The sequence below is a fragment of the Lathyrus oleraceus genome, chromosome 4, assembly GCF_024323335.1.
Source record: "Lathyrus oleraceus cultivar Zhongwan6 chromosome 4, CAAS_Psat_ZW6_1.0, whole genome shotgun sequence".
NCBI lineage: Eukaryota > Viridiplantae > Streptophyta > Magnoliopsida > Fabales > Fabaceae > Lathyrus > Lathyrus oleraceus.
In genome coordinates, this window is record NC_066582.1 from 135421680 (window position 1) to 135435727 (window position 14048).

The 14048-nt window shown below is 36.1% G+C and overlaps 3 protein-coding genes across 7 annotated transcripts; 1 reads left to right on the forward strand and 2 right to left on the reverse strand.

The window, feature by feature from the left end:
* Nucleotides 1–3373: 3373 nt before the first annotated feature.
* LOC127074073 (glucuronoxylan 4-O-methyltransferase 1) lies at nt 3374–4661 on the reverse strand. Its single transcript, XM_051015349.1, has one exon. It carries the CDS (start codon nt 4491–4493, stop codon nt 3567–3569), a length of 927 nt encoding a protein of 308 aa, XP_050871306.1. The 5' UTR covers nt 4494–4661; the 3' UTR covers nt 3374–3566.
* A 67-nt stretch (nt 4662–4728) lies between these two features.
* On the forward strand, nt 4729–7334 carry LOC127074072 (uncharacterized). 3 transcript variants are annotated; one of them, XM_051015346.1, is made up of 4 exons: nt 4729–4861; nt 5830–5895; nt 5997–6110; nt 6263–7334. In XM_051015346.1, exons 1-4 carry the CDS (start codon nt 4808–4810, stop codon nt 7172–7174), a joined length of 1146 nt encoding a protein of 381 aa, XP_050871303.1. In that variant the 5' UTR covers nt 4729–4807; the 3' UTR covers nt 7175–7334. The 3 variants fall into 3 exon arrangements, with proteins under 3 accessions (XP_050871303.1, XP_050871304.1, XP_050871305.1); XM_051015347.1 differs by having other exon boundaries at nt 6009–6110; XM_051015348.1 differs by lacking the exon at nt 4729–4861 and having other exon boundaries at nt 5394–5895.
* A 1259-nt stretch (nt 7335–8593) lies between these two features.
* Nucleotides 8594–13352, reverse strand: LOC127074074 (E3 ubiquitin-protein ligase At1g12760). Of its 3 annotated transcripts, XR_007785921.1 has the most exons (6): nt 12545–13352; nt 11298–11420; nt 10383–10515; nt 9372–9533; nt 8737–9005; nt 8594–8635 (listed from the first exon to the last, which is right to left on the reverse strand). XR_007785921.1 is itself a non-coding variant. In XM_051015350.1 (5 exons), the coding sequence occupies exons 1-5, from the start codon at nt 13057–13059 to the stop codon at nt 8835–8837; spliced, it is 1104 nt and encodes a 367-aa protein (XP_050871307.1). In that variant the 5' UTR covers nt 13060–13351; the 3' UTR covers nt 8594–8834. The 3 variants fall into 3 exon arrangements, 2 of the variants coding, with proteins under 2 accessions (XP_050871307.1, XP_050871308.1); XM_051015350.1 differs by having other exon boundaries at nt 8594–9005; nt 12545–13351; XM_051015351.1 differs by having other exon boundaries at nt 8594–9005; nt 11298–11417; nt 12545–13347.
* Nucleotides 13353–14048: the final 696 nt, after the last annotated feature.

Below are 14048 nucleotides of genomic sequence, written 5' to 3' on the forward strand. Positions count from 1 at the left end.
TTATTTGTGTGTGTCCGGTGCCGTGAATTGGAATTTCATGGCCACTGCCAACAATAACTTTCTGATTTGAATTACTTATAGGAAAATAAGACGAGAGATTACCTTGTGATGCAGCTGTGTGAGATGTTGCGCCCGTATCCATGTACCACTGATTGTCAGGAGTGTGGAGTGACATTGTGTGCATTGCGGTCTCAATGTCTGTCGGTATCTGAGAGGAGGTAGAGGCTGCATACACCTGAGGACGTTGTCCTAGAATGCCTGGTTGCTTAGGAGGACCGGCAGGGCGTGCCCACTGAGAGGTGGGATATGGACACGGTGGCATAGCCCATGGTGGTGGAGTCCAACCCCATGGTTGCCAAGCTGGGTATTGTTGTTGCTGCTGCCAAGGAGGAGAGGACCATGATAGAGGAGTGTTGGGAGCTCCAGGCTGAGGACCACTGCGGTTATTGCGTCCCCCTCCGCAGCTCTGGTTGCCACGAGAACGAGAACGGTTGTTGGGGCGGCGGTTGCCACGCTGAGAGGTGTCTTCAATAGGTTTTGATTGAGTGGTGTGCATGGCAGCATGAGAGCCTGTGTTTGCCATCTTAGCCATATCGGCTTCTTCCAAAGTGAGCATTGAACGAGCCTGATAGAATGCAGGGAGAGGATTACTCTGGCGAATCAAGGTGGCAACACTACGGTAAGCTTCTGGGAGACCCGATATCAGCTGAAGGACAAGACGATGATTGTTGACAGGGGAGCCGACATTTCTCAATTGATCAGAAAGCATCTTAAGACGCTGACAGTAAGCAGAGACATTTGGAAAATCCTCCATACGAGTGTTAGAAAACTCTTGCTCAAGAGTGACAGCTCGAGCATTTTGGTTGTCCTGAAAGATATCTTCTAAGCGATTCCAAGCTTCTACTGCAGTCGAGTTGGGTTCCAGGATAGTGGTCAGCAAATCAGTAGAAATGGTGGAATAAATCCACTGGAGAACGGTGGCATCAAGAGTGGTCCATTGTTCATGCTCGGCATCGATAGGGGCTGGAGGTGCTTTTTCCGTAGATGGAACAATGTGATGCAAGACTCGATGTGAGCGAGCATGAATTCGGAAAAGCTCGGCCCATGTTCCATACTGATCTTTTTCCATCTCAAGAATAATAGGAATGTGGTTCCTAATGTTGGAGACAGCAAGAGCGGGATGAAAATCATGTTTTGAAACACCGGTGGCAGCGACGGACTGCTCGGAAACATCGGCTACAGTGGGAGTTTTCTGAGTATTGTGGTCGCTATTGCTGTTTTCGGAATCAGACATGACTGCTTCTTGTTTCACAGTAACAATTCACGAGTAGAATACAACAACAGTGGACAACACGGACGCGCAGAGGAGAGAAATCACGGCGTTGTGGTGTGCTATCGTCGGAACAGAGATGTGAAACCCAAAAGAAAGGAGATCTGAATTGCGAACAGAGGCGAAGAACCAGAACAATCCGCGGATTCGGCGGTGGTTTTCGTGCACGGTGGTGCGACGGCGGCGGCGCGAACAGAAAAGAGGATGTGTTCGGCGGCGGCGGTATGTAGAGGACGAAGGTCCTGTGGCGGCGGCAGCGGCGGTATGTAGAGGACGAAGGTCCGGTGGCGGCGGCGGCGGCTGCTTCACGAAGGAGAGTGAGGAAGGCGGCGGCGGCTGCTTCACGAAGGAGAATGAGGAACGCTTCTGTTTTGTTTTTCTGATACCATGTAAGATAATGGAATGCGTTGCCTTTTCATTAATCTGAATAGGGTATATATACAACAATGTGTAACGTTTGGTCCACTATGTAATTATGATACAATCCTAATTATAGGAAATTATTTATGACTAATAATAATAATCAAATATTCTATTCTATCATAAACAATCTAGCAAGAGATGGTATGAAAGGCTTACATCATTCCTCATTGCACATCACTACAAACAGGCTACCTCTGATCACTCCCTATTTGTGAAATTCAAAATATCATCCATCACAATTTTGTTACTGTATGTTGATGATGTAATTCTAGCAGTGAATGATATGAATGAATTCAATTCGATCAAATTGGCATTGGATAATACATTCAAAATCAAGAATTTAGGTAAGCTGAAGTATTTTGTAGGCATTGATGTAGCACAATCAAATGAAGGTATATTCTTAAACCAGAGAAAGTATTGTCTTGATTTGCGAGAGGATTCAGGTTTTATCAAATCCAGATCAGTCACTACACCATTTGATCCTGCCATAAAGCTACATCAGGACTGTAACTCTCCTTAGCATGATATACCTTCATACCGAAGACTTATAGGTCGATTGTTGCATCTCAATGAAACAAGACCTGACATAAATTTATGTACACAACAGTTGATTCAGTTCTTGTCAGCTCCTACGACAACGCACTTCAATGATGCTTGCAGTGTTCTTAAATATCTCAAAACATGTCCAACTCGAGGCACTCTTTTCCCTAGAGACTCTACTCTTCATTTGAATAGATTCTCATATGCTAACTGGGTGGGATGCATAGACACTCGAAGATCAATTTCAGATCAATGTGTCTTTCTTGGTAGATCACTTATTTGATGGAGATCAAAGAAACAATTAACTATCTCGAGATCCTCATCATAAGCTAAATATAGAGCTCTTGCAGTCGTCACTTGTGAGCTTCAATGGCTCCTATATCTCATGAATAATTTGCACATAAAATGTACCAGAACTTCTGTCATATACTGTGACAATCAAAGTGCTCTTCACATTGCCTCCAATCTTGTTTTATATGAACGAACAAAACACTTGGAAATCGATCGTCATATTGTTAGAGAGAAACAAAACAAATGTATTATGAAACTGCTTCCAATCAAATCAAAAGATTAACTTGGTGATTTGTTCACAAAGACATTGTATCCTCAACCATTTAATGATTTGTTAGCCAAGTTGAAGATGATATGCATCTACCAACCTTCAATTTGTGGGGGGATATTGAAGCATGAGAAGAAAACCAATGTAGAACGTGATGAAAAATACTTAACACCACTAACCAACTTGTAATTCACTCGCATAGTTAGTTAGGATATAGATAGAGTTAGTTACTTGAGACCTAAGCTACATTATAGTACGATAGAATGTAGAATCTTATGGTGCAAGTCACCCTCATATGTATATAACTCACCATGTGTTCACTTCAATTCAAATGAGAATTTCACTTCATCATGTTCATTTTGGTTATCTTAATAACCATCACTAAGAGGGTGTTCACTTATCACTTATTTTTTATCTTCAATGGAACTAACAAGAACAGCATTACAATATACATAAATTTTATTGTTAATTTAATTATATATGCTATATAATATGTCTATGATTTAAGAAAAAATCATCAATTCAAACCTGTACAAATGAGATCTTTGATCTTTTTGAGATTGCAAATTCTGTACATTTCTAATCCCTAAAACTTTTTATCAAGACTTTTGAACAACCTAGAATTGGCAGGCCATTGACACTGAACTATAATTACTCAATGGCACCTTCATGGTGAAATTTTTTAAATAAAAGAATACTTCAAACTATTTTCTATTATGTACTTATCCTGTCTGTCACAGAGCAAAATGTAGTGGAATTCAAACCACCTCTAATTCTGAAATGCCATAACTTCCCTTTAGAATACACCAAATTCTCATCACAAAGAAACTCCCAAGAAAACCATTTTTCTACCATTCTATTTACATCATGTACTATTACATCTGAAACATTACCACCTCTAGCAAGTACACCAGCAGTGTAAATGGATGCCATTCTCCCCGGTGACTCGGTTGAATCGCCGCTCGGTCCATCCACAAGTATGACATCCCAATTCTTCTCATACACTATTGCAGGCAAATTTTTCAATGCAAGGTTGCATTTTGATGTTTGTAGGTATCTTGGGTCTGGTGCACATACTGGATTGTTTCTCGCATGTTTGAGTAGTTTATAAGCTTCTTTTGTTGGCACATTGTAACTGAAATTGTGCATTTGAGTGTTGTTGTAGTTTGTTGTTGTTACCTTTCTTTTTGCTGTTATGTCGTGGTTATTGTCGAGAAAGACAGTGCTACCGGCTTCGTTCATCGATGAAAGAATGAGGAACTGAGGTTGAAAACCAAATATGAGAAGGTTGCATGGAGATTTAAAAGCAATTAGATCTGTTAAAACTTTGAATTCTTTCTCATTGAAGGAGGTTGTGATGTTGTGAGATACTCTTGGATGCAATGATGATTCATTTGTATAGGAAAAAGGTGGAGAAGCAGAAGATGAATGAGTTTTGAGAGTGAGGCTAAGAATTCTGAGGACTGATATGATTGAGAGGAACAAAACAAGGATAGGGATGAGTTTCTTTTTTGTGAGATTCATCTCTTTTGTTACTTTTTGGTATTTGTGAAATATAGAAGGTGGATTTGGCTGTGCTTGAGTTATGAGAGGGTGTGAAAATTGAACAAGAGGACGAAAATAAAGAATATCAGGTGGCATGTTGGCTTCTTTTTTTTTTTCTTTGGTTCACCAATGGTGTTACTTTACACCCTTCTTATGGTGTTGTGTGCAATTGATGATAGTAGCTACTTTTATGTGCATTTTGTTGAGTAGGGAGGAAGGGATGGTTTTGCTTTTGATACAAGTTTCACTTTTCTGTTACCTAATTTGCGTGTTCTGCTGGTTGAGCTATGGAATTTAATCTATAAACAAAAATGTGTCTTGTATAGAAAGATGTGTTGATATGAATCTTTTCTGTTGGTGCTGACATGCGTCCTTAAGTTTGGTTTGTTGTCAAAATATCTCTTTTGGTGATGATGAGTGAGTTTGAAGATGTAAAGCTGGTGGTTGCTGAGTCTCTTTCAAATGTAAGTTTAGAATTAATTTAGAAATATTGTTATTATTGGTCTATCATGATATTGTGGACTATGCTCCCAACATGTAGCGCGTGAGAGACGGGGAATATTCTCAGAAATCTTCAATTTTTTTATGAAATATTATGCCCCTCTTTTATAGTAGTACTGGTTTTTCATACAACAATTACATCAGAATTGGTCTTCCTGTGTTATCAGATTATAATTTTGTTTACCAATATTACATTCGTCCGAGTGGATTGGACTATGTTGTTTTTCGATTTTAAAAATCGGTTTTGAAAATATGTCACGAAAGAAATTACGGGATCGAGTCGCGTATTTTTTAGCAGACAAAATCTTTTCCATACCAAATTATGTTCAGGTTTTTTCAATGTCTAGCTGACCAAAATACTAGAATTATTTTTCAAACACTTAACTAATTAACCATGTTTTCCAGTAATTAAGGAAAATTAAAACAATTAACTCTGATCTAATCCTTAGCAAAAAGATTGAGTCCCACAGTTACCTTGAAACCATACATGATGCCATGTCTGTGTTGACTTTCCACCAATACTAAACTAAACTATGAAATGGTCATTCTCCATCCAACATATATAAAACCAATTCAATAGTGACGTTACGTTATTCAATTAACAAATATTGTCACGTCGTTGCCAATGGAAAGTTTCACCTCAAAACTCCTATGCTAACTTCTTCTTTAATCTTATTATCTACACATAAATTAATTGATAGAGTCTACAAACGAAAACCAGTTTAATCATATTTTTATTTTTAGTCTCAAAACCAATACATAACTCTATGCAAACCATGGTTAACTCCATAGGAACTTTATCTATCACCTAATCTTCGCTATGGTTAAGCCATAAAAATAAAAAGACTTGTGATTTTCTTTGGCATCTTTCTGCTAGAGATTTTCTAAGGTGTTAAACACTAAAAAACCAACATCTTTTATTTCTGCTAAGTGGTCTAGATTGAAGAAGACAAATATTACCATGGGAACAAACAGAGAAGAGCCGGGACGATTCGAGGTAAACAAATCAATATTATTCAGTTCATGTTTGTTCTTGCTTGTTAGTTCTATTTCAATTTTCAACTGCAAAAAGTTGAATAATTCTAAATTATATGTTAGACAATATATCAGGAAATGGTAGAAGATGAAGTTAAGGCCACTCATAAGCTTCCTGCTGGACCTATGCACAAATTGATAGCAGAGAATACCAAGTCAAACAGTTTGGTCATGAAGGTAATTTCTAAACTCTAGTTTGGCAAAATCATTGCAGCGTGATTTTGTTGAGACTCCAATGCGTACGGTGATTCTGTCAAACTCACTGTCAATTCAAATATGCATAGTTTCATTTTGAAACTAACAAAAGACTTATAATTGTATTTGAGCAGAAACCAAACTTGGTGATTCCTGCTCATATCATAGCGGAAGCGATATCAACAATCCGCGACATCGACCTAAGATGGTCAGGTCCAATCACGCAGAAAGAAATGGAATATGTGGAGCAATATGTCTTAGCAAAGTATCCAGAATATGCAAATCTCATTGAAGGAGATGGAAGTGGAATAGACATGTCAAGTTTCATCATCAATGAGGAGCCTTCGGAATTACCAATGTCAGATGCTCTAAGAAAATCACCAAGATCGCCTTCTTTCGGAAGCAACCTACCTGAAATGGATAGAACACAGCTGGAACCATCAAGACTACTTGATGTTATCAATAAAAAATCCTCCTTTCCTGGAAGTTTCATCTCGATCCCGGAAATTCAAGCTCAAAACAAGGTTTTGAAGCATTGCGGCTTACCAGACGACGAATACTTGGTTCTTTTTACTCCGAGTTACAAAGATGCTATGATGTTGGTCGGAGAAAGTTACCCTTTTGTTAAGGGAAACTACTACATGACTATTCTTGGTGAAGAACAAGAGGATTATATAAAAGAATTTGCTTCTTTTAAAGAGTCTAGGGCTCTGATAGCACCAAAGACATGGCTTGATTTGAGGATTAGAGGGTCTCAGTTAAGTCAAAATTTTAGGAGGAAATGTAAGATTAGTCCAAAAGGGCTATTTGCTTATGTAGCAGATGTGAATGGAACAATGCATTGGGTTTCTGAGGCTCATAGGAACTATTGGCATGTTTTGCTTGATGCATCTGAAATGGTTGTGGGAAAAGATAGGTTACATGTTGGACTTCATAGGCCTGATTTCTTAGTATGTTCTCTTGATAACACAAACTCCAATCCTTCAAAAATCACTTGTCTTTTGGTTAGAAAGAAAAGTTTTGACACATCCAATACTTCATCTTAGGCTCAATGTTGAATGAGGATAGTACTTGTTTCAGATTGTTGGACAATATTTGAACTACATAGTAATTGGTGATGTTCCTTGTGTAATTTGTTGTAGATTGAATAAAATGTTTTTGACAAAAATATATAGAGAAAAAACATTAATTATTGGCTTGGATTCATATATTGCTGATCATTTGGTTGGTTTTTTATGTAGTTATTGATATTATGATTTTTATTTGCTTTTTTGTGGCCAAACCAATTCTCCATAACAATTCATCTATTTTAAGTTAGTACCTATTGAATAGTAACTTGATTTTATTATCATTAAGAAAAATTATTATCTTCTGAAAATGTATATTAATAGTATAGATGTTCTTGAAAGGCATTGATTCTTCATCACCAACTAACATTTTCCTGAAAAATAAATATTAATTTTGTTACAAAACGCAAGTTAGGTTTTAAAATCTTGTTAGTGTCAATTGAGAGACCAACCAACACTTTGACTTCAATTAATCTATTTTTTATGTTTTGTTATGCTTAGCCATGCTAAATCCTTAGATTCCAAGAACTTGAAGTTTGTCTTATACACTTATTTTGAGAATGCGTCTTTTATATTATAACTACCAAGTTACAAAATCCAAGTGGTCGAGTGTGCATCCAAATCTTTTGTTGGGTAGTGTTGTCACGTTTATCGATGGTGGCATACTGATTAAAATAGAGATGCATATTGAATAGCAACATCATATTTTAAATTGAAAAGACAAACAAAAATCATAATCATATTTAAATATCTCAAATTTTATTTTTAATCCCTCCAAATATTAAATATTTTAACTATCGTTAGATAATAAATTGTTGCTAAAACCATCACTAGTTCAGTCTTAAGTTGTAAAAACCATCACTTGTATGAGATCAAAAATATGAATGAAAAAATTTAAAAGAACAATCTTTGAAAAAAATATTTTGAGAAATTAAAAACAAAATTTAAGATATTTAAAAAAGACCATAAACATATTTAACCCTATTTCAAAATTAATCAATATTTCTAGAATTCGAAAGCCTATACTTTTGAATTTTGTCCAAAATCTACCCATATAAGATATCGAAAGCTTGATCGGATTACGTTTGGAACATACAGAACTCCAGCCATGTGGTCAACATCAGATTTACACAATCATAATTTGGACTTCTGAACTGTCAAGTGATTAAACAAAACCTTAGCTATTTATTTTGTAAGCTTTCACGCCCATAAACATCCAGTTCCTCCATAGATTCAGCTTGTAGGACTTATTATTTTGATCAGCAGCCTATCTAACTAGTTGCCAGTACAACCTTGATTTTAATTCGAGATACAACAAGAGAGGGAGAGGCAGGTTTGACTAACCAAGCTCGAGCTGAATACTGAGACAATACAGCCTTCTGGGGAGAACAATAACGGTGAAGGCGATAAAAATATTAATTGCCTCAAGATAATTATTGCCTGATATACACAACGAGTTAAAAGCCGCCATAACGAAGAATAATATAACTATCACTATGAGATAAACAAACACAAAGCTGCAGCAGCAACAACTAAGAGACCTGTACTGAAGTATATTAACACGCTGTGCCTATTATACTGCCAACCAAGAGCATACAAATTCCCCAACAGGGCTCCTAGAAACTTTTCTAGGCATTTCCTACACTTGCTCTTGATAGCTGCTACTTTTCAAAATGTCATACTTGCAGAGGGGGCAAGTCGCATTAATGTGCAGCCATTTGTCCACACAGCCACAGTGAAAATGGTGACCACAAGGAAGTTGTCTTAGTTCAACACCATCTTCATAGGCAGAAAGACAGATGCAACATTCCTACAGTTTACCACACACAAATAAATTAGAAAATAAAACCAGATTAGTTTTTTCAAAGTACTTTATCATACAACAACTATTCTCGTGTGCTTGAACCTTTATGTAAAATTCCTCCGAATGTAAAGTGTGGTAGATGTTGTAAGAAAAGACACGGGAAGAAATACAAATAAAACCAAAATTTAAACATAATTCTCCAGCTGAATAATGTGCTCAAAACATGATTGTTTTATAGGTTAAATTGAAGCCAGTGTAAGTGGAATTCCCTTTGTAGTATGCTGAATTAATATTCAGTGACAAAGCAAAAGGACCACTGTCTAATGAGACGAGAGAATATTTTGAATGCACATAACAAAATTTACAACATACCGCATCCTCATCAGCAAGCACGTGTTCAATTGGGGAATCAGCTCGACATTCAGTCATTATTCCTCCAACAGGTCCTTGTGTATTACCAGCAAGCTTCTCATTACCTTTTCTTTGGAATTTGAATTTTGACAACTGTTCAATGTCTTCTTTTGTTGCCCCTTCCTGCTTTTCCCATAACACCATAATAAAAGGAGTGAGACATTATCGCAAGGAACAGTACAAATAATATACTTGTAAGTTATAAAGCATTGTGATCATGTCCACTCATGATTGGAATTTAGATACACATCCATCAACTACAAAGTTGTAGGAAAACAAATCATATCAAGGTTCATTTGTTCTAGAAGATCCTAGAAGTTAACAATGTCGACCTGAATGAGGCATAAAAATATCAGAATAATGAACCTTATTTCATAACAAAACAACTATCAGATAACTAATTCATAACCTTAGCCTTACCATCTACCCTGAAAAATCTAAGGTTAACTATAAGGGACAGTTTTGACTGCTTCTTTCCCTTTTTTCCACAAATAAAAAAGAAGACAGAGGTTAGCAACAGATACAACAGTTAGTTACTAACAAAGGTTAAGTATAAGGGACAGTTTTGACGGTGGTTCTGACCTGCTTCAATTCAACAAATGAACAAATGTAATACTCTTCATCTGTCCATTAATGTCACTGACACGTACGACGCAATAGTTTAATCTTTCACATGTTCAATTTTGCCGGGTCAAAACAATTTTACCTTAGAATTGCCAAAAATGATCTGAGAGATGAACATATAGATCTCTTTTTGTAACAAATAGAAATTTCAGTTTCCTCCTTCCATTTCATTTAGCTATAATAAATCCAAAAACAACAATAATATTGAAAGCCAGAAGTTCTACCAAATTCATTCAAGACTGGAAAATGCTACTAAAAGAAAATCAAATTGAAGGAAATAAACACTTGAGGAACCAGATTCATCTACCATGGAAACTCAAACAAGAACAAGTAATGATTGTGACTTGCCTGGTCTGCAACGGCATACAGAAGCGCAATAATACACGGAAGACAGCAGCAAACAGCAAGACCAATGATGCATGCCAGCGCAATACAGAAAACGACAAAAAAAACATCAAACCCCAAGAAGACAATACATAACCTGTGTAAAGCAAGTGTATTTTGTCAAAAGTAGTAAACTACTATAAAAAGCAGATTTCCCAAAGAGAAAATAAATTATATATAGTGTGTACCAGATGAGAACTCTTATTGTGAGAACACCATCAATAAATACCACCAAATTAAATTTTATGATTCAGATTAGTCCCTCAACATTTACAGGCATGTGACAGTCTCCTCCTTTCCCCTACCGTCACATCACATTTCAGCCCCTTCTCCTTCTAACAGCGGCGTCAAAGCCTTAATTCAGTGAAAGTTAACAACGGAAAGTAAGAACATCAAAAGTATTTACATATATAACTACTGGTGTTTCGGAAAGAAGCCCCGTCAAGCCAAATTGATATATCACTGAGATCAGGTTTGAACCACATGAAAATTTATTTAGATCAAATAACACAAGCCAAGAAGAAGAAACCGAAAATATTTGGTGGTTAAGAGCATCGACATTGAAAACTCACGCCTCAATTTTAATTCTATACGAAAGTGATTTCCAAAACCAGTATCTAAAAATTCCCCGTTACCCTCTCTTTTCCACCACCATCTCGGCACAGTTCCCTACGATGTCAAGAGGACTCAAACCCAACAAGATCGACGACAAGACAAGGAGAAAGAGCCAGAGGTAAACAGTTGGCGGTAAACGAATAAGGAAAAGGAGTCACATGTCTTTTAATTCTGAAGGTTAATCTGAATCACTGAAATCAACCCCGCAATTATTATTGAAAGTTCTCAATTCCCACACTAAATATGAGCAGAGAGAGATCAAACCAGTAAAGCATAGGAGATTCATTGATCAAATCTTGACCATCCGCTGATACCCAATAGAATCCAATGACCCACCAAATAAAAGAAAACATTGTGTTGGCTGATTCCAAATGCTTTGGCAAACTACTAGGAGGAACAAAAGGAGATAAGTCAAACATAAAAAATTACATAATCTAGAAAAATGGCACTTTTAAATCAATAATTGATTGTACTAATTTACAATAATATTGGGCATATTGTAGTATTGTGTAAACCGTCAGGCCACAACTCTGTTCTTAGGCAACTTTAGAAAGTATCTCATTAATCAAGGTTGGGAGGTTAATTCATTCCACACAAAAAAACTATTAAGAAAATGGAATAAGCTATGAATTGTAAACAAGTGCATTATATGATCTTTTCGGAAATGAAATCAGGGAAGTAAATATTGTCACATATCATTTAGTTTACAATTTTACATAAAGAAAAATAAGGTTGAAAACTGATTGACACTTGGTTATCACACTGGTGTTATCAACCGCAGATAGCAGAAAAGAGTAGTTTGATCAAATTGCATTATGCTATAGTGCCTCTATTTAACAACAATTCATCACACAAGTTGTGATTCGAAAATCAAAAGTAGGACAAATCCAAAGGTGTACATAAACCTCCACGGTTACACTGTGTTTTGAGAGATTAAATAAAAACAGCTTTATTATATGATAATTCATATAACTATCACCCGACAGCCTCCATCATCTTTTTTATAATCAAAGTTTAGTTACCATATCAATTCCATACATACTTCCTATTTGAAATGATCTTATATATTCTGAACTTTAAGAAGCTAAAATTGCCATGTGGGTTATTTGAAATATGGAATGAAGGTTTCCTAGAGTTTTCAATTAGCATAACTACTTCTCACTTAATGTGTACACTCAACAATTTCACATGCACATCCTAAGATATATTCAACCTAAGGCAATGGAGTTTTAAATTTGACCACATAGTAAAAAAAAACATGAAAGTATGCCTAAAATTCTCAACTCATGTCAGGCATCAACTTATTCTAATCTAGTATCAAGAGTTTGAGCTTATAGTTTCAAGGGACTGATTGCAAATTCTCTCTGATGGAAAAGGATCATTAGTATCATTTTAATTCACAATCATAAAAAGAATCATGGATTGATTTTATCTTATAGGCTATAGGTAGCATCCCTAAAATTTCAAAATTGAAACAAAAGGGTTATTCAGGTTTCAGAAAATCAACTCACCTGGTAGAACCATCATCCCCATACTGCGCCGCATTCACATACTGTCCAAAGCTCGAATCCCCACTGCCACCACTCCCAACCGCGGTACCACCGCTACTGTTGGACTGTTCCCGCATCCTAATCCTTCTCCGATACTCAAAACAAACACACAGAGTATGAAGAACACACTGTAGCGCATACCCTAAAATCCACAGCCTAAGAGGCGTAGTGGGAGATTCATTCCGACTCAAAATCAACACAGTAGCGGCCACAATAATGAACGACAAGTTCCAGAGAATGTCAAGGATCACCACCGGCTTCGAATAAGCCCAATCGCTCTGTCTCTCTTCCAATTGCTCCGCAGCTGTTTCCCTCACCATCATCGACGGCTCGCGCATCAACCTCCGCCCACTCGCTTGTCGTAGGAACCGCGCCGCTTGACGGAGACTCGGCGCACGGAGAATTCTCCGTCCGGAGTTTGACTCATCGGATGAAGTTCCGATTAACGGCGTCGGATCCGCGGTTGTCGTCGCCATGTTTGAATTCTCACCTTCTGGATCGTTGTAGCGTGAGTGAATCTGTTGAAAGAATGTGAATCTAGTTTTTGATTCGGTAAAATGGTGATAGTTTTTTGTTGTTGAGTTGGATTTTTTTTATAAAGGAAATGGATAGTGTGTCAAAACTGAAATTGTGATGATAATTATGGTTTCGTTGGCTCTTTGGATACGGTGTCGTTTTATGGGTTTTTTTTACACCTAACGTCCCGCTTGAATTAAATGGAAGGGAATAATAGTACGCTTTACTGTTTTTGTTTATTTTTGTAAACTGCATATTGATGGCAATAATAGAATGGAATGGCATTTTCATGAAGCTCGGAAGCTGTCAAGAAGAGTCACAGATGTCGGCCGTGTATCTAAAAGGTCTACTGCTAGTACGTTCTTGTTCTTTTGTGAAAAATAAAACTAATAATTTCCTCAGCAGCAGAGTATTCTAAAAAAGAATTTATATTTTATTTTATATATATATATTACTCCCTCCATTTTATAATGAATGGTATTTTTAAAATAAAAAAAATTGTTCTAAAATAAATGAATAATAAAATTATTTTTATAAATTTTAATATTTGGTAGAATGTTTAGTAAAAGGATTATAATTTTTGTTTTAATATATATGAAATGATCAATTGAGTCATTCATTCTGAAATAGAATGAATGAGTGTTGTCTTGACGTAAGAATGTTCCTTTTTTATGTACATATTTTTTAATGTATATAAAATATGCATACATTAAAATAATGGTTTGTTTTTATATATTATTATAAGTTAATATAATCATTTTTACTTTAGAAAAATATAATAAACAACAAACTCTCTTTTAAATATTTAACAAGGTTGTATTTTAAAATTTTATCCAAATCTAAAATCTAATTAAGGTACATATTTATATAAAAGTATTCTTATAGTTTATATAGAGAGAAAATGTGACCAAAATTTAAGTATATTAATAAGAAAATAATTAATATTTAT

Bases quoted from the DNA above. Each gene is read 5' to 3' on its own strand.
- LOC127074073 (XM_051015349.1), bottom strand. From the start codon at position 4,493: ATGCCACCTGATATTCTTTATTTTCGTCCTCTTGTTCAATTTTCACAC.
- LOC127074072 (XM_051015346.1), top strand. From the start codon at position 4,808: ATGATGAGTGAGTTTGAAGATGTAAAGCTGGTGGTTGCTGAGTCTCTT. The intron at 4,862-5,829 runs GTAAGTTTAGAA...ATTTCTGCTAAG, and splicing joins TTGCTGAGTCTCTTTCAAAT to TGGTCTAGATTGAAGAAGAC. The intron at 6,111-6,262 runs GTAATTTCTAAA...GTATTTGAGCAG, and splicing joins CAAACAGTTTGGTCATGAAG to AAACCAAACTTGGTGATTCC.
- LOC127074074 (XM_051015350.1), bottom strand. From the start codon at position 13,059: ATGGCGACGACAACCGCGGATCCGACGCCGTTAATCGGAACTTCATCC. The intron at 10,516-11,297 runs GTTTGATCTCTC...TGCTTTACACAG, and splicing joins GAATCTCCTATGCTTTACTG to GTTATGTATTGTCTTCTTGG. The intron at 9,534-10,382 runs GCAAGTCACAAT...TGGGAAAAGCAG, and splicing joins TGTATGCCGTTGCAGACCAG to GAAGGGGCAACAAAAGAAGA.